We start from the raw sequence: 18,848 nt of genomic DNA, 5'->3' as shown, positions 1-18,848 counted from the left end.
ATCTGATACACATCAGTCAGCATCGAGATATGTAATGGCAGAGCTGGGCAATTTACTAAAAATTGAGTGTCCGTCATCCGTCAGCAGCGAGGGTACCCTTCCATCGTCTGTCATCCATCATTTTTCCCAAGGGGGAAAAAATAGTACCCATCTATAGGCCAGTCCGCCTCTATTTTTAAACGGCCGTCCGTCGGCGAGTCCCCAGCCGGGCTTCCGTCAGTGTTCCTAAACTATTAAAAAAAAAACAAAAAAACACTGATGGGGGCTGTTTCTCGTCGCCCATTGTAGTGTTTCTTCAATGACCGCTCCGCTTGTCTGACTGCGCTCCGCTTGAATCTGCTGGGAATGTAAGCTCTTTGTGCTTCTTCAAGCAACTTGTCTGAACAGGAATGCTGATGACAACAGCTGTTTATATAGAGAGCTGCCCTGTGCCAGCGCTTCTTTCTGATTGGTGGCCCTCGGCGGGAAAATGGCCATCCGATCAGTGTGAGCTGTGTGCTGGAGCCCTCCCATTAGCACACCGGTTGGATGTCTGTTCTGTGTGATGGTAGTCAAGAATTCTTACAGATAAAAAAAAAAAAAATACTCAGGGATGAATAATTATCCATGTTAAGTAACGAAAGTGTCATCTCTCCTTTGGAAAAGTTACTTACACTTACAATAGCAAAAATTATGGCAATGAGAAATGTATTATAGAACACGAAACTGACCTTCCATTATCTATAACGCTTATCCCCACAAGGGTCGCGGGTGTGCTGGAGCCTATCCCAGCTGTCTTCGGGCAGTAGGCGGCGGACACCCTGAATTGGTTGCCAGCCAATTGCAACGAAACTGACCTACTCTGTGTAATTTTCTACGCTATTACATTCGATGCTGTGTATTAAACAACCCTGCGGATGAAATTATTGCGACACACTTCTTAAATAATCACATGACGGATTGGTTTAACAAAGCTCTTTGAAAAATCAAAGTTAACTGTACAGTAAATAGTGTACTTTATAGAACATGTGCTATTCTATAGATGGGAGTGGAGCCTGTTTATTAAAAGATGACCCTGTGCAGAAGGCCTGTTTCCGCTTTGATGTTGAAGATGAATTGCTGAATTTCCCGGACAGAGCTGCCCAGACACTTCCTTAGTAGCAATTATTGTTATCATGACTGCAAATTAAAAGAGTTTTATTTGATGTCCCCTTTTCTCACACGGTCACATTCGAATGCTTCTGAAGTTTTTTTTCAAACTATCCCGTTGAACGCTGAATTTACTGTACTCTGTTTGGTGATGATTGAGTGTGCAAATGTCCCCTCTTGCTTCATGTAGTGTTTATAAGAGATAGGAGGAGATTGATGTTGCCTCTGAGGCTGCTGGGAGGATGTGTTATTCATTCATTGGCAGAGCTGATGTATAATCTCGCTGGAACACAGAGTGGCCTTTCACACAGGACTTCCCCTGTGTACTAAAGCTAGTTGCTTGGCCGCTACTCAGCTCTTCCTCACACAGTCAATACACGTCCCCCCCTCTCTACTGGCTCCTTTCTGTTTGTTGCAGTCTTTTGTCACTGGGTGTCTCGTCACGTGTCTGTAGATGTCACTGTGTTAAATGCCTCGGGTTTCTCCGGCCTCCCCAGGGTGACTCAGCTTTTTCCTCCCTAGCTTTCCGGAATCCTCTCTTTCCTGTTATCAAGTTTTTTATTAGCTTCTCTTCACAAAATTATCTCAGCGTCTGCTGACAGTAAATAATAAAGTAACTCGTGATCTGACTTAGTTACTTTTACAATCAAGTGATGAGTTAAGTAACTTAGTTACTTTTAAAGTTAAGTAACTACTACAGTAAGTAGCAATAACAAAAGTAACTTTTTCAAGGGTACTGTGGCAACGCTGTTTGCTGGTGTTGAAAAACATTAAAATGTGAATTGCAGTTTGTCGGCGAAGCGATCTATTGCTAGCTGTAAAATATACACATTTGCATTCAAATAAGCAATTATATGATATTTATTTGGTATTTTACTAAAGGGCAGACCTACCAAGGCAATTTTCCTGAAATCTTTACAGAGCCAATGATTTAAACACAACCCATGTTGTTCCTTATTTTATTACTTATTTTATGTCTTACATTTGTTCTTTGTTTCTGACAGATAACGAGGCCCCTCCATCATTTAGTTATGACCTGGAACACTCAGAAGAGCAATCTTGTCACGATGCTCTGTCCCTCACTGGTTCTCCTTCCTCATCGCCACGGCTCCGCTCTAAAAGTCGATGCAGCCGAGACACACAGTCATCTGGTTCCTTGGAGTCTACGCTGTCGGTAATGCTAATGTTCATCTTATACGTATAAGGTATATTGGCCTCAACTGTTGCTTCTGTTGAAGCGCCGTCTGCTGATTTTAGATGTGGGTTTATATGTTAAAATACTGCATGATAGTGCCTTATAATACTTAAAGCTTAAACAAGGCAGATGTTATCAAATGCTAGATGGACCTAATTTTCTGGCAAAGTTGAGGGAGGCTGTCTCCTTTGCAGTGGTGTTGGGCACATACTCTATACCCCGCTCCCCTTCTTGGTTCTGTTTCATCTTGTACGTGTGCTATTATTATCTTCTGAAGTGTACTCTTGGTGGTCTTCAACACTGATGGAGGAAATGTAATTGTTGAGATTGAGGCTCCACCATGATAGCCTGCACTGAGATGACTGATGTCTTTGACCTGTTTGAATAATAAACACATTTATCTTCTTGAAGATACCTGTCTGACTAAGCCCCTGTGGAATGTAAAATTCCTACAGAGTGTAATAAAATACACTTTGTCCTTAATCTTACAACAATATTTGTAGCCACATGTGTGCGGTCAGCTAATCACACATCCATCAACAGTAGACTTGCTGTATCCCAATATGACTGTTTTATCTTGGTCATGTCCATGTTCGTGTCAGGTTGAGCTGGATCAGGAAAAAGGGGTGGAGATGAGGAAGTGGGTTCTGTCCGGAATCCTGGCCAGTGAGGAGACCTACCTCAGCCACCTAGAAGCACTTTTGATTGTAAGTTCATTACACACACTTTTTCCCCACACTTTAAGCTTGTGACGCAAGTCAAAGATAAGGATCGGTTTTATGTGTGGCTGGCACATGTATTTGTTTAGCCTGTTTTAGCAAATCCTTTTGGTAGGAAGCAGAATTGCTGAATGACAAGTGAGTTGAATTTGAAACTCTTGTTTCCGTACAGTTCATTAGTAACCTTGTGAATTTTTGCTCTTTAAAGCCCATGAAGCCTCTCAGGGCAGCAGCCACAACATCGCAACCAATGCTGACCACCCAGCAGATAGAGACGATTTTCTTTAAAGTGCCAGAGCTCCATGAGATCCATAAAGACTTTTATGACGCTCTGCTTCCTCGCGTTCAAGACTGGAGTTACCAGCAGTGTGTGGGAGACCTCTTCCAGAGACTGGTATGATCTCATTTTCAACTTTCTCTTAATGCTCTGATTTACTGTATTGTCAAGTCAAGTTTAAAAAAAAATCATAAGCATGAAGAATCCATCATTGAATTATATCATCAGGAAAATAGTCAGGTAAAAACATGTTCTGGCACATTAGCCAAAACCTGTTTTTCTACTTCTTGCGATTTAACATACATGCAGCTGAGAACCATCAGCCAATAGAGACAAGGTGGTCTGGAAGTATAAAATGGGTTACCGTAATATAACAGAAACATTTACTTAGCATTTCCTCTGAATTGAATCATCGGAATGAGAATTCTTTAATGGCGTTCCTTGTCGGCTTAACAAAACTGAGGCCTTCCATGGACTAAGACTGTGTATGTTTTGAAATGCACGTGAGTAGACTGCCTGGAGTCATCTCTCGGCCCCATAAAAACATCGTCTCACCGTATGACACGCAGTAAAGGAGAACAAAAGGTTCTATAGGAGGTTACTGGATAGGAGCTTCTTGGGAAATGGGGCAAGATGAAAAACACATTCATACATGGTTTATATATAGACGTGACGAATCTCCCTCGCTTGCTTTACTTTCTCTTGTAACTGTTATGCCCAATCAAGCTTAGCATGTCGTGACATGGCAACTTACCAGTGGCTGCCATCTATCTGATGTTAGGGGAAAGAGAAGTTTATTTTTATAACACTGTTTGACATTAAGGCAGTTGACACACTTTATAGATTATCCATAATGAGACAAAGAAAGAATGCAATATCCCCCTATTTACGTTAGATACCGTATTTTCAAGACTATAAACCGCACCTTCATATATAGCCGCACTCTAACTGTTGACTATATGATATTTGTACACCATTGGTTTCTTTCTTCTTCAGGGCATTCCAAAATTGTTATATTTGATATGAATAATAATTCTGGCCCATCACACTCTAAAACCATCAGATGGGACTCAGCAGATCACTCTTTTTCATTGCTCCAGCATTTATCCTCCACTGTACTCTGACTGAATAATGGTGTTTTGTTGTTGTTGTTGTTGTTGTTTTAGGATGCACAGATTTTGATACCCCAATAAACACTTATGGATTAAACATGGTCAATTGATACTCTTGATGTGACGTGTGATCTCAGTAAGATCACCATCATCCAAGATTTTATTTCGACCATATAATTCTTGGAAGATGGTGCTTTAAATTAAACACTACTGACTACAACAATCGATCCTTGCAGTAATTATTAAATGGTTTTTACCTGCAGTATTTTCTGAGTTAAAACCAGGCAGTAACTTTGTTTTTGCTAGGCAGTTGAAGGAGTCTAATTCTCCTCATGTCCTGCAGGCCAGCCAGCTTGGAGTGTACCGGGCCTTTGTGGATAACTATAAGGTTGCTGTGGCGACCGCAGACAAGTGCTGCCAGGCCAACACACAGTTTGCGCAGATATCTGAGGTATGTAATAACACTACACACAGCAGGAACTGCAGCAGTTGAGCGTTTGATGTGGTGCAGCTGCCTGGGACAAGTGATGACAGAGCAGTTTTTAGTGGTCCTCACCGTGTAAAGAGCCACAAAGCTCTTTGTAGTGGCACTGATTGTTTTAATTGCACAATGCTATGGGGCACTTGCTCTTAGTTGATTTTGTAATTGTATCTTTCTGACAGAATCTCAAGGTCAAAGGCTCAAAGGACAACAAAGACCAATCAGCAAAGAAATCCCTGGAAAGTGAGTATTGAGTGAAATGACTCTGACAATGGCACTCACAAAATTCCGTATTAGTACAGGCAGGCCTCGTATTACGACGTACACGACCTACGACGTTTCGACTTTACGACGCCCGTGACTCCTCCTCCGTTTTGTCCCCAGCACCAGAGTGACTACGTTTACATGCAGTCAATATTCGGGTTAAAGTCAAAATTCCGTTTTCTGAAACATTTTGAATATCCCGTTTACATGATTGAGCGGACAGAGTTGCTCCGGCATTTGAATAAGCCACTGTGTACGGCGGTCATTTCCGCGTGTTACTTTCAACTGTCAATAAAACACTTGATATTCATGTTACTCACCACATGAATGAACAGCCGGTTTCCTCCTCGCTCCAAAAGTGTGCTTTTGTGTTGCGTCTCTGAGCTTCTTTACCTCTGCTTGCATATTTGCGATGGGTTTCGCGCCAAACAACGCACTTGCGCATACAAGCACTTCCTGTACTACAAAGACCAGCATTCCTTGCAGAGTGTCTCGATCATGTCTGCGCGCCGGCAGTATCTTTGCCTTTTTCGCCCTCCTCTCGTCCTTCTCCATCCACTTCTCAGCAGTAATGCTAAGTACAGCATTTTATGTTTGTTATTTTAATATATTTGTATTTTTTATACAAAGTATTTTGATGTAAATTTCGACTTTAACGATGAAATCCGACATACGCAGAAATGTGTGCTACATCGGCGGTGTAGGAACGGAACTCGTTCGTAAAATGAGGACTCCCTTGTACTTACTGTTGCTTGAGTCATGCCCACTTTTAAGCGGATTCCTTCTGTCCAGCTCTTCTCTACAAGCCTGTAGACCGGGTGACACGCAGCACACTCGTTCTGCATGTAAGTCAAACTTTGGTAATGCAGAGCCTCATCATACTTGGGCATGGAGTTTGGGACTAAAATGATTGTTTGCTTGTTTTTGTTTTAGGACCTACTGAAGCACACTCCCTCCAGCCACCCTGACTATCCACTGTTACAGGATGCCCTGCGCATCTCGCAGAACTTTCTGTCCAGCATTAATGAAGAAATCACCCCTCGCAGACAATCAATGACAGTCAAGAAGGGAGAGGTCAGTACATCACCTGATAATAATTACACCTAATAATGTATACAAAAGAAAATCTGTACATGCTTTAAATAGTTTTCCTGAGCACTCCATTAAAATCAGTATCAAACGGGGTATTGTACAATACATACAAAATAGAAAAGAACTGAGACGCATATGGGTGGTCTAGATACACTCACTTTATTACTCTCTGGCTAGAAAGTAAGATATAATCTAATGAGATCAATAAGTAATCTATGGTTGTAAGAATCCTGACTTTACAACAATAATAATGCTCAGGTTTGATCGACAATATCAGAGAGGTATTAATACTGCGCTTATCATACTCAGAAGCGTTTGTAATAATTAGGTTACCTTATGTTGCTGCATAGTAAAGATATGGTACACTTAATCGTTAATCGATTTATATTCTTACATACTAACTACATCAGTAGACGCTCAGCAATATTAAAGCAAATTTGAATGTTAATAATCAATTATCAGTGGACTGTGGTACAATCAGATGTTCTGGGTTCTAATCTCAGGTTAGGCCTTTGTATGTGTCTTAACATGTCTAGCTCTTTATAAAGGCATTTTTAATTGTTGCAGCTGTTATCTAATGAAGTGTTCAACAGGTGTAGCTACAGAGTCAGTATTTATATCATGTTGCTATGATCATTATTGTGGAAAAAAAACTAATAAATACTGCTTGTTCACACGGCTTGCTAATTTTCCAAATTCAATGGCTGTGCAATATAGTCCGCTGGTTCAAACAGCTACTCCTGACGCCCGCTCCATTTTTTTACTTAGCTGACTTTCCTTCAGCCTTGTTTGTGCTCTCCTTGTATGAATCAAGCTAGGTTTCTGACTTATAAAACTGTCAAATGTAAGTATAACATGGAAAATGGTCTTTGCAAAAGGCACACCTTAAAAGGACTACACAGCCACTCTTTGTAGCGCTGTCAAAATGTTATTTGGCACAGTGTTGCTTTGAGCTGAATACTAATGGCATCATGACATTATGCTAACTGATGATGTCGTTTGTTTAGGATTCAGGTAAAATGGCCTTACAGAATTCCAGATTGCATCTTATTCCTCGGTTCCCCTCTATTGTAGATGTTGACGGTAACAGGGCAAAGCATAAGGTGTTCGGAAGTTCTAATAAAAGCTGGCCACTGACTCATCTCAGCCTGTGTGCTTGAGTTGTGAAGGAAATGGAGCAAAAGGAAGCTTGTGACTAACCAGTGCAAACACAGGAGGTGAGGGTCTCTTTGTTGCAAATGAGGAAGGCTTTTTGATTAGCGAAGAGCGCCCTCCCATCCTTCCCGGCTGCGCTGTCACTTGTGTGTCCCAGAATTAGCCTGGAATGGGTCTCATCATCATAGAGCAGCCCGGTGACCTGCCTGAGTGTGTAGCATCTTAACCCTGCTTGCTGGTGTCTTAGAACTTGCCTGATGCAGGGGAGCCAGCAGAGTTTAAAGTGCCCATTGAATAGTACTCAATGCTCAATGTCATTGTAGGCAATGATTAAAAAGAAAGGGTCCACTAACAGCTGTTTTTTCCATTGGATTATTGAGCAGTTGCCATCCCCTTTTGTGTCATCAAAGCAATAAGCGGATGTACTCCGACCACATTTTGAAACCAGGACAGTGCCAGACATGGAGTGCCTCTCGTCCTGCATGGATTTCCTTGGGGTTTTTTCATACTGTAGTTATTAATGTTTGGCAACAAAGTCCCACATGGGCAGTGACACAATGTAAACAACCTCCACCCAGAGGTCAAAGTGCTGAGAGCTAACAGCTGTGTATGCCTCAAACGAGAGGAGCAGGCTCTAAATTTAAGATTCAGTGCCCCACCAGAGCCAACAATATGTTTTTTTTTGTGTGTGTTCAAATGTGATTTATTTATTAAATTAATTGCTAGACGTATACTTGTCTCAAACCATATGCTCTCGTACTGTTTTTGGTAAAAATTTCCTCAGTTTGTCCGTCTAACTTCCTATTTCTGACTTTTTTGGAGGGGATTGGACTTTGTGCACAAAATTGTATGAATTTTAGAATTGTATCAAACTGCAACAAGGATACTGTTTTCTTAATATGAAGCCTGCCTTAGAGTGCTGCATGTCTTCCCATAAATAAAACACATTATCAATGAGAATAATGATATGCTAAATGAAATGTACTGAAGGAAGGTCTTCGGAGATTAAACATGTAGGCACTTGAATTTGTGAGCATTTATCTGAGAGCAGCTCCGGTGTAATCTGAAATTTACTACATCAATTTTATTTTACACAATCATGGTGGCAGACAGATGTCAAAGTATTCATTTTATTTCAAAGTCCCACCACAGTGTCAGTAATGATGTTGTTACTTGTGTAGCTTCTGTAACTGTAGCCTGTTGTTGGCAGAATCGTCAGCTTCTGAGGGACCGCTTCATGGTGGAGCTGGTTGAAGGTTCCAGGAAACTCCGTCATGTCTTCCTCTTCACTGACCTGCTGCTCTGTACCAAGCTGAAAAAACAGGCTGCAGGGTGAGTGAGTCTGAGTCAAAACCTTGCCCGAAACTTGAATATTCCACTGGCTCATATATGTATACAATATATACTTTTCTGAAGTAAAAGTTCAAGTTCAGGTTCGAGATACAAAAGTCTAATAAAACATAGACAAACATTTGAAGTGAGCAAGGTGTATCGACTGTATTTGCATTCTGTTCGTTAACAGGAAAGGACAACAGTATGACTGCAAGTGGTACATTCCTCTAGCCGACCTGACCTTTCAGACCATTGAGGACTGTGAGTCGACCCCTATCCCTTTGGTCCAGGACGAGGAAATTGATGCCATGAAGATCAAACTGTCCCAGATTAAGAGTGAGATCCAAAGAGAAAAGGTAAGGATTCCCAGAGAAAGACAAGGACTTTTCTTAAAAGGCAGAAGGTGACACGTTGAAGACCCACAGCAGAGAAAAACTATTAGAAAGCCCAAAAGAGCAGTCATTGACAAAAACATGTGCAAATTGATTTTTTTTTTTTTTTTTTTTTTTGCTGGAGAGATGCCAATCTGCTTTCAGCACTGCCACTGTGCTATTGAGGACATCACTGAGCCCTCTCACTCACATATCTTCTGCACGCATATGTGTACATATAGCTGTATTGTCTACTTTAAGCATTGATTACTCTTTAGATGATAGTAATTTGATCATGTAAAAGGGGAATAATACACCAACCACCTGTAAAGGCAACCCGGAAGCATAAACCCCTGCTTCTGTTGATTTGTAGAGAACCACCAAAGGACCCAAGGTGATGGAGCGGCTGAGAAAGAGGTTATCAGAGCAAGAGTCTCTGCTTCTCCTCATGTCACCCAACATGGCTTTCCGAGTGGCTAACAGGAATGGCAAGGTCCAAAATCCCCGCACTATTTCTCAATTCAACTGTTACTGTACTGTACAATTTCATCCCTTGTGATTCAGCTGAAGCATTGTTGTGAATCAGTTTATGCTGCCCTCCGATGTCGAGAGCTTGTCATTGCAGTATTTAACCACATGAAACCATAAAGCCTCTTTGTGCCATTCAGGGTTTCACATTTCTCATCTCGTCAGACTACGAACGTGCTGAATGGAGGGAGATCATTCGTGAACAGCAGAAGAAATGCAAGTTATCTTATGACGTCAAAATATATGATGACGCCATAGTCCATTTGTGTCTGATGTAAATGTGTCTGAACTTTGTCTGGTAGGTTTCAAGAGCTCCTCTCTGACATCTCTCGAGCTGCAGATGATTACTAACTCATGTGTGAAACTCCAGACTGTCCACACTATTCCCGTGACCATGAACAAAGAGGGTAAGGTTCACAATAGTTGAATTAGTTGTACCGGCTAAACATACTTGCATTTTAAGAGTTTTATCTGAAGCTGCAAACTCACTTCTGTTTCCAACATAGATGACGAATCCCCGGGATTGTACGGCTTTTTGAATGTCATTGTACACTCTGCATCAGGTCTCAAACAAACCTTAAGTGAGTGACGTATTCTCCTGTTTTGGACTTTATTGGGCCGTCCGTCTAGAGTTGGGTTGTGACGTTAAACACTGTAAATCTTTGTGCAGTAATTTCTTCTGTGTCTCTGAGACTCTCTGATGGAAGAACAGCTGCAGGGGCGGGGAACAAGTGGGATTAGTTAGGAATACTGTGTGCAAACTGCCTCAAACATGACTTTAGGTTCTCATTGTTTGCTTCAACTCCAAAAGGCATTTATTGAAATGGTAATTGCAGAATTATAATGACATCACAGGGGAAGTGTAGGTCCATTGTGTTGCATCATTGATTCCACTCTAATTCGACTGTCTGCTTGTACCCATCAGACCTTTACTGCTCTCTCGAGGTGGATTCCTTTGGCTATTTTGTCAACAAAGCCAAAACGCGCGTGTATAGAGACTCTACTGAGCCCAGCTGGGACGAGGTGAGAATTTATAGAGGAAGACATCTCCCGCCAGAGGTCTTTTTCATTGCATGCTCGTTTGTCATGCACCTCGCCTGTGTATTGCGTGTGGATGGTATAGCATCATCTGGATCTTCACTAATATGTCTTCTTGTTTCCATGCAAGGAGTTTGAGATTGAGCTGGAGGGCTCCCAGACTCTGAGGCTGCTCTGCTATGAGAAGTCTTGCAGCAAACCCAAGCACAGCAAAGAAGATGGAGAGATGACAGACAAGATTATGGTCAAAGGACAGATAAAGGTACTGTATGTTGCTTTAAATTGCCATCGTTTTTGCCAATTAAAAACTGTGGATATTGACATGTGATTGACTGGCAACCAGCCTGGTCAGTAAGTCAACTGGGATGGGCTTGAGCTCACCATGACTCCACAAGTGCTCTAAAAAAAGGATGGATGGAATTATTTGGTTTTTAACATATTCTTTTCATGGACTAAAAGTGCATAGTAAACCTCCACCAGGAATCAACAGTTACTTTGTGTATGATAGTTGATGAATTAATTAATCTAATTACATATGAGATACAGAAACAAAGCAACACAAACTCTAGAAGATCCTGACCTAAATTGTTGCATTTTTAAAAATTTGAGCGTAAAAGTATTAGAAATTCTTGTTCAGATCTAATTTGGTGAGCCATTACCTCCATCTTTTAGTCGCACACAGTCAGGATTAGACATGGGTGTTCTTCACATGTTCCTTACAAATGGCGGGCATAATCTAACAGAAAATTTATAAGGCTTTCCACTTGTATGTCATAAAAAGAAGGAAATAATCTCCGAAACAACAAACTTTTTTTTCCTAATTCATTCTGAATATTTCTCAGAGGAATAAGGGAAAAATATATGTACTGACCCATAAATATGCAGTTTAACTAATTTCATAGAATTAAAAAAAAACGTGTCTAACTTGAATGCATTTTTGGCCCTTTATTTATTGCATCAACCTCCCTGTGTGGATTTATCTGCATTGCTGTCCACTCGCCCCTTTTTGTTCGATCACGCCTGTGTGACTTTTTTTTTGCTGTTTATAAAGAAGTGAGGTGTGTGTTAGCTCGTGGGTCACATCAGCTTGACCTCTGATAGAGTGTTGTGACAGAGAGTGGATTAGACTTTGGGTTGACCAAATGTAGCTGTTGGCATTGGTTCAGAGTATGTTAGAGGGAGGAAGACACAAAGCACCTCTTTGATAAACCAGTGAAGGGATTTCCCCGCTGCTGGAGAGCTGGGTTAATACACTTTAGAATTTTGAGGTGGAAAAATACCCATCATTGCCGTATTCAGCTAAAATATACCCATTCACCAAATGGAACTCAACTTGTGGCTCGAGTATAAATAATTTTGTGCTTTACTATAAATGGTACCCTGCCTGTCACCCAAAGACAGCTGGGATCGGCACCATCGCGACCACAGTGAGGACAAGCAGTGCGAAGAATTGATGGATGGATGGATGGATGGATGGATGGGGTGAATGGGTGGATGAAGCAAAGCATGTTCGCATCTACATCTCAATGACAGATCTAGTTCTGCCAAAAGGCTTATGGGACTATCATTGTCACTACACTACACTATTGAAATCAACATTTATCGTACACATTACAGTATTTGTTAATTTGCCTTATTTGAATAAGGCATCTGCTCTCTGGCGGCGGGAACAATGCTGCTTTTGATTTTTATGAAAGAAAACCAAATAATTGCTTTGTTGTGAAGAAGAGAATATTTACAGGTGTATGATTTTTACCGTCATTTGTACTAATCAGTAGATAATCCTGTTTAGTTTATTGCCAAGGTGGCATACAGCACTTGAGACGGGAGTAAGAAGCAACAGCAGGCGTGAGCACGTTGAGAAAGAGGGTAGGAGGGGATTCTCAGCACTTAATCTCTCAAATCCAGCGGGAAAGTAGAACAACACAAAAGCAGCAGGCTGCGTGGCTTTGTTCCTTTCTCAGACTCCCGCTGGAATAAGCACTCTGACTATGTGACAATGTATTTGGAAAATTTGGGAAGATTTTGCCGAGGATTTTCAAGACTCTCCTAGACAAAGTGGTCTGTGGACGGGCGTTAGTGCAAGATGGACCTGCTGTTTCTGTTAGTGTCGCTTTAGAGCAGCTTTGTTGTTGTTTCTCATCTTTTTGCCCTTAGTTAGTCAAAGGGACATTTTAGAAAGGTGACGGGTTCATGCCAAAAAGGATGAGTGAGTGTAATTGCTGTGAAGAAAGTGTGAATCAGACAATCAATGCGCTGGAAGAAGAGGTTGACACGGCCCCCATAAAATCATCAAGTACAGGGGCCCGTCTTTGGGACAGAGTCCGTAGCAGTCTGCTCAGACCAAAGGTAAATATTCAGAAAGTGTCTCAATGGATCTGCTCACGATGCTCAGGATTGACCCCCCCAGTTATTTCATTAAGTGGAATGTACAGTTTTTCATCCTTGGGAAATTTGGTTTTGGTCTTCAGAATTGTGTTTTGTTTGTTTGTTTTAATGAAAATATGTATTAAGATACTGTCATTTTCACAAACTAAAAAATGGAGAATATTGTGTAAAAAAAAAAAAAAAAATCATCTATGATGCAGGACTCATTCAGTATTTTTCAGTGGGATGTTGTCGTTCACCAATTGTCACTTTAAATTTGATTTTGGGAAAGCAATGTTTACTTTTGAAGAAAACAATAGAATGTCCATTGTCATTTTGAATACATAGTAAAAAACAATAATAATAATTAAACATACAGCAGATATTATCTAAATTGTTAATGGTAAAAAGAAGTAACACTTTTCAGATGGATGGTTTTTATATACATTGTATGTTTACAGTTGGATCCCCAGAACTTGCAAAACAAAGACTGGCAGAGGACGGTCATTGCTATGAATGGGGTGAGTAAAGCAAGACAAAGTGTAGTACCGTAGTAAAAGTGACCAGAAAGAAAAGAGTACTGGTAGTAGAAATAATACAACAACGTACAACTGCAACATGAAGATTGTTCTCCACCGCCATATGTTTCACTTAAACATTTTTGTAAGCTAACTGAAGGACTTTTTACGCTTTCCTCTTCCTTTCCTGCTCTCTTGTTTCAGGTTGAGGTCAAGCTTTCGATGAAGTTCACCAGCAGAGAGTTTAGTCTCAAGCGCATGCCTTCACGCAAACAGTCTGGCGTGTTTGGGGTGAAAATTAATGTTGTCACAAAGTGAGTTGATCATATGCCACACATTTCAGTAAAAGAACACAAATCAGTTCATAAGCTTATAAATGATCAATGTTGATGGTGGAACGAAACGAACACATGACATACTGTTGGTGAGGCTGATTCAAATTCTGTGGTCTTGTGTTTATACACCTGATGTTGTTGTTGGTCATCCTATTGGGTTTGTTGACTTATGGTACTTACTTACTGGTTTGTTGACTGTTCACCTGATTTTGCTGGCTTTTTTTTCCTTGTTTTACCAGACGGGAGCGCTCCAAGGTTCCCCTCATTGTGAGACAGTGTGTTGAAGAGATAGAGCGACGAGGGATGGAGGAAGTGGGCATCTACAGGGTGTCTGGTGTTGCGACCGACATCCAAGCTCTTAAGGCTGCCTTTGATTCGAGTGAGTTTCGCTTCGATAGGGTAAAACCTCATTTAACAATTGAGTTGAACTAAAGACATCACCACGATGTACAATATGCGCTGTCATTTCAATTGCAAAAATGACATCTTCATTTCGCTTTATCTCCTTTACTTTGGGCCATCGGTGGTGCCCTGGGAAAGTATTCCCATTTTTCCTCCCCTCTCTACACACCAGGTGTAAATCTGTTTAGATTATGGCCGAGTACCACTTTTTATGATATCCTTTTAAGATGAGAACTACTTACCTGCTTCTAATTGTCCTCCTCTTTTTTCCCTGTGAGTATTTGTACATTAACTTTACAATGCTGTTAGATCGAGTTAAAGACTGAGCCCTGCACCAATGAATAATCTCTTCCGTTCAAAGCTGCTGAAATCACAGATCTTATGTTGTCCTCCTAACAGACAACAAGGATGTGTCTGTGATGATGAGGCACATGGATGTGAACGCCATCGCCGGTACACTGAAGTTGTATTTCCGCGAGCTACCTGAGCCTCTTTTCACTGACGAGTTGTACCCCAACTTTTCCGGAGGCATTGGTCAGTCACAAGTTTGACTTGTTTTTTAACCTTTTTCAGTACATCTCCCCTAATCCACAATATTGTGTCGCCATACAGCGCTTTCTGACAGTGTGGCCAAGGAGAGCTGCATGCTCAAGCTGCTGCTGTCTCTACCAGAGCCCAATCTGGTCACCTTTCTCTTTCTACTTGACCACCTGAAAAGGTAAAATGTACCTGACATGACATGTCAAGGGTGGGCAAGGTTTGGCCATTTCACCAACATGGTGCCCACGGGCACCAGGTAACCCCCAAGAAACACATAAGTAGCTTGTGGGCTTGTTGTAAAAATAGGTCTCCAGTAAGTAATGAGACATAGTGATTTCCTAGGAAGAGGCCCTAGATATACATAGGAGTGATCATTTTAAAATGTAAACGCTTGCAGAGCTTTAAAGAAATAAAGTATCACATACTGATATCTGTTTTCTACCTTGTTAAACATTTGTTGATGAGTAATGTCAAGTCAGATTTCTTTTTATAGCCCTTAATCACAAAAGAGTCTAAAAGGGCTTCACAGCCCACAGTTGAAAAAGATTAGTGACATACCCCGACCTAAATCCCACCAACACTGAAAAAAAAATCATTTGCTTCCATTGGATTGAGTCACTTCGCACATGTACATCCGGCGTGCATGATAAAAAGGTTAATATCATTTTAATATTTTTGTGGAAAAGAGTAGAAAATAACGTCACTTAACAACATTTTAATCATGTGCAACTGAAAGTTACGTTTTGGGTTTTTTTCAGTGAACCAGACAAGGAAAAATTCAAATCCCCATTTGGGGGAAAAAAAAGAAACCGTGAGGGAGGGACCACAGATGGAGGATTGCCTCTTCCAGGACAATAATACAATATAATACAATACAATTTTATTTATATAGCGCATTTCATAACAGCTACAGCTGTAACAAAGCACTTTACATACAATAAAAAGGCCATAATAAAACAAAGGCTGCAATGGATGCTGCATGGGCAACATTTAACACACACATGCTACTACACAGTACAATGTGTACTAAAACAGCAGGGGAGTCCATTTAATGAGATGAAACACAGACGGTAGACGCCTTTGGGGAAGTGGTTCTTCCTCAGGACCTAGCAGAATTATCTGTAGTAATTCTTCCATAGAAGTGGTCCACTTCAGTTCTTGTCCCTGTCAGTCGATGATCTACAAATACCTGGCCCGTCCATTTGGGGGAAAAAAAAAAGAAGAAAAGTTTGCCTACCCCTGTTATATGTGCTCAACTGACGCAAATGTGAAATCTACTACTTTTTCTCCTGTTCTTTTAGGGTGGCTGAAAACGAGAGCTTCAACAAGATGTCTCTGCACAATCTGGCCACCGTTTTTGGACCCACTTTGCTTCGGCCGTCTGAGAAAGACAGCAAAATCACAATCAGCAGTTCACAGCCGATCTCCATGAATGACAGCTGGTCTCTGGAGGTCATGGCCCAGGTACAACTTGGCAGCATAGAGTGAAACACAGACTGCCGGTCAATGTTTGTTCACTTGTTTCTTTATCTTCCCAGGTCCAAGTTCTACTCTATTTCCTTCAGCTGGAGGACATTCCAACACCTGACAGCAAACGACAAAGCCTTCTCTTCTCTAGTGAAGTATTAACAGGATTTTTACAGGCTTAAAGCGGTGTTCAGAACAAGGAATGGATGATGCACACTTTTGCCGCCACTAGATGGTGCAATCACCTCATCACTCAGAATGGGCAAAGCTTTCTTCTGACCTTGAATGAGCTTTAACGTTGACCTGGTTTATTATCACCCTGATATATGCATAAATTGTATCTTGATGAATTGTATATTTTATAACACTTTTTATAATTTAATGAATTTTTTTCTGTCGACGTGATTTGCTGTCCATCATTATGCACAATAGCGGTATGTTCACAGAAGGTGAATTTGTAACATTTGTCATTTAAGGATTTGTCACTGGTGCAGAGCTCGGGAATTCAGGTCCATAAAGTAAAAGACCTGCCACAGTTTGGCTTGAGCCACAGGTGCTTCTAATCAACTGAGCTGTTTACCTGCCGGTTGAGTAAAAGCACCTGTGGCTAAAGCCAAACTGTGGCAGAGTTTTTACTTTCTGGACCTGGATTTCCCATCTTTGCGGACTGGTGACTGTGGATTGGTGGAATATAAATGGATCAAGGTTTTCATGTCTAGTCAGAGTTTTTGGCCCGGAAATGATTGTGCCACGGGTTCACTTTGTGTTTACACTGAGACAGAAATTTGCAGTTAGCATCCAACATGCAGGCATGTTGACGTGAAATAAACTGGAAGGCAGTATGTTATGGTGGTGTCTACACAGTCTATTGTTGAAATGTTTTTTCTCATGTTTTCATTAGATGTCATCAGTATTTTTTTTAAGCTTCTTTATCTGTTTTTTCATATTCTGTCCCTACTATTTTTGTTAGATGGCATCCTGTTTGATTTATGTAACTAGAGTTGTATTGGTGTTTCTAATTGCATTCCTTCTTCAATATCCTCCCATTATGTCATTTTGAGAGCAATTTTAACCCTTAATTGACTCCTATTCAACACTCATGAGGTATTAACAGGGTTTTCACCCTAACCCTTACAGAATTCATTTTAAAGGTGTGTGAAAATATAAAGTGTACTTGCATTAGGAGTTACTTTCCAAATCTTTGCAATTATTGAAACGCTTGTTAGCTCAAACTGAAACACTTTATTCTTGCCATTCATGTGTGTTACATAATTGCTTCTAAAAAAACACTGACCAAATGTGTTATATATGATTTGTGTAAATAAAGATTTACTTGACAACCTGACATCATTGTCATGTTTTTTTTACAATGATCGATAACATTTTCAAACTTAAAGGGGATTGTTTGTAACTTCATTTTGTAATTTTATTGGTGTTATGTTTCAAATTAAACTGGTTATCCTCACCAGGGTTGCGGGTAAGATGGAGCCGATACCAGCTGACTTTGGGCAACAAGCAGGGTATACCTCGACTGGTCGCCAGTTAATTAACAACAATTCACACTCATATTCACACCTAAGGACAATTTGGACTCTTCAAGGACCGTAACATGAATGTTTTTAGGATGTGGAGGAACCCGGAGTACCTGCATTGATAAAGGGAGACCATGCAAACTCTACACAGGAATTTGATTTGAACCACAACCCTCATAAGTGTAAGGCCAAATCTATTATCCACCCTGCTGTCCTTGATCCAAAAGTATGTTCAATAGAACAGTGTATAATCCTTGCGTTTTCATAACTTGTGCATATGGTCTACCAGAGTGCTTAGTGTGCCACAACTGTATAACAACGTGCCCCTCTCAACTCCGTCTTTGGTGGTCCAGTCTCCCTGGTCCTGTGACATTCATCATTTAATCCACACATTCCTGGTAATATAATGCTGATTAAAAAAGATAAGTCGCAAAGCAAGAACACTCAAAAGCCTGGTTTTATAGATTACATGAGAATTTGTGTGAATTACTTGCATTCAAGCGTGACTGCATTTAAAAATATTTTTTTTTTTCCCCATATTGTTTTCGCCTTTTAGGATTAAGCACATAACCCTTTTCCTTTTATTAAATTACACTCAGCAGTTTTCAGACTGAGAAGGAGGGGAAGAATGGCGTACTAAATGCTAGCTTGGTTTGATTTATGCATTCAAAATTAAACAAAATTGACTAACATTGTGATTTTAGTAACACATGGTGAATTGGCATTAAGTAACTGTTGTGTGTATGTGAGGGAGGGGTGTCAGATTATAAGGAAAAATGTTGAATTCCATAAATTCGTTGGTTTTTAGGATGGCGCAAGACAATGACCACAAGTCATTCTTGTAGTCAACAACAACATCAAACATCCATCCATTCTCTATACCGCTTATGAGGCCGCTTATCTCACTTCTCATAGCCTGCCCGCCAGACTGCTTTCCCTGTTTTTTTCGCCTTATGAAACCCAAAAATCTCACTCAACCAACATTTCAACTGAGG

The 18,848-nt window shown here is 40.7% G+C and overlaps 1 protein-coding gene across 1 annotated transcript in view; it reads left to right on the top strand.

Annotated features, from left to right (window-relative positions):
* Positions 1 to 17,666, top strand: part of LOC147147830 (breakpoint cluster region protein) — a 35,881-nt gene extending 18,215 nt beyond the window's left edge. Inside the window, exons 2-23 of the mRNA XM_086030314.1 lie at positions 2,133 to 2,302; positions 2,926 to 3,030; positions 3,251 to 3,436; positions 4,775 to 4,882; positions 5,095 to 5,155; positions 5,969 to 6,021; positions 6,110 to 6,250; positions 8,634 to 8,755; positions 8,946 to 9,111; positions 9,500 to 9,619; positions 9,795 to 9,870; positions 9,957 to 10,061; positions 10,161 to 10,235; positions 10,580 to 10,677; positions 10,823 to 10,954; positions 13,521 to 13,580; positions 13,782 to 13,891; positions 14,152 to 14,291; positions 14,714 to 14,848; positions 14,927 to 15,032; positions 16,156 to 16,318; positions 16,393 to 17,666. Of these exons, the coding sequence (XP_085886440.1) occupies positions 2,133 to 2,302; positions 2,926 to 3,030; positions 3,251 to 3,436; positions 4,775 to 4,882; positions 5,095 to 5,155; positions 5,969 to 6,021; positions 6,110 to 6,250; positions 8,634 to 8,755; positions 8,946 to 9,111; positions 9,500 to 9,619; positions 9,795 to 9,870; positions 9,957 to 10,061; positions 10,161 to 10,235; positions 10,580 to 10,677; positions 10,823 to 10,954; positions 13,521 to 13,580; positions 13,782 to 13,891; positions 14,152 to 14,291; positions 14,714 to 14,848; positions 14,927 to 15,032; positions 16,156 to 16,318; positions 16,393 to 16,503 (2,543 nt within the window). The 3' untranslated portion in view covers positions 16,504 to 17,666. The remainder of the gene's footprint in view (positions 1 to 2,132; positions 2,303 to 2,925; positions 3,031 to 3,250; positions 3,437 to 4,774; positions 4,883 to 5,094; positions 5,156 to 5,968; positions 6,022 to 6,109; positions 6,251 to 8,633; positions 8,756 to 8,945; positions 9,112 to 9,499; positions 9,620 to 9,794; positions 9,871 to 9,956; positions 10,062 to 10,160; positions 10,236 to 10,579; positions 10,678 to 10,822; positions 10,955 to 13,520; positions 13,581 to 13,781; positions 13,892 to 14,151; positions 14,292 to 14,713; positions 14,849 to 14,926; positions 15,033 to 16,155; positions 16,319 to 16,392) is intronic.
* The last annotated feature ends 1,182 nt before the right edge of the window (positions 17,667 to 18,848 follow it).

This window comes from Filicampus tigris, chromosome 5, assembly GCF_054856515.1.
Source record: "Filicampus tigris isolate MCC_2025a chromosome 5, RoL_Ftig_1.0, whole genome shotgun sequence".
Lineage (NCBI taxonomy): Eukaryota > Metazoa > Chordata > Actinopteri > Syngnathiformes > Syngnathidae > Filicampus > Filicampus tigris.
This window is presented reverse-complemented; position numbering and strand designations above follow the sequence as displayed.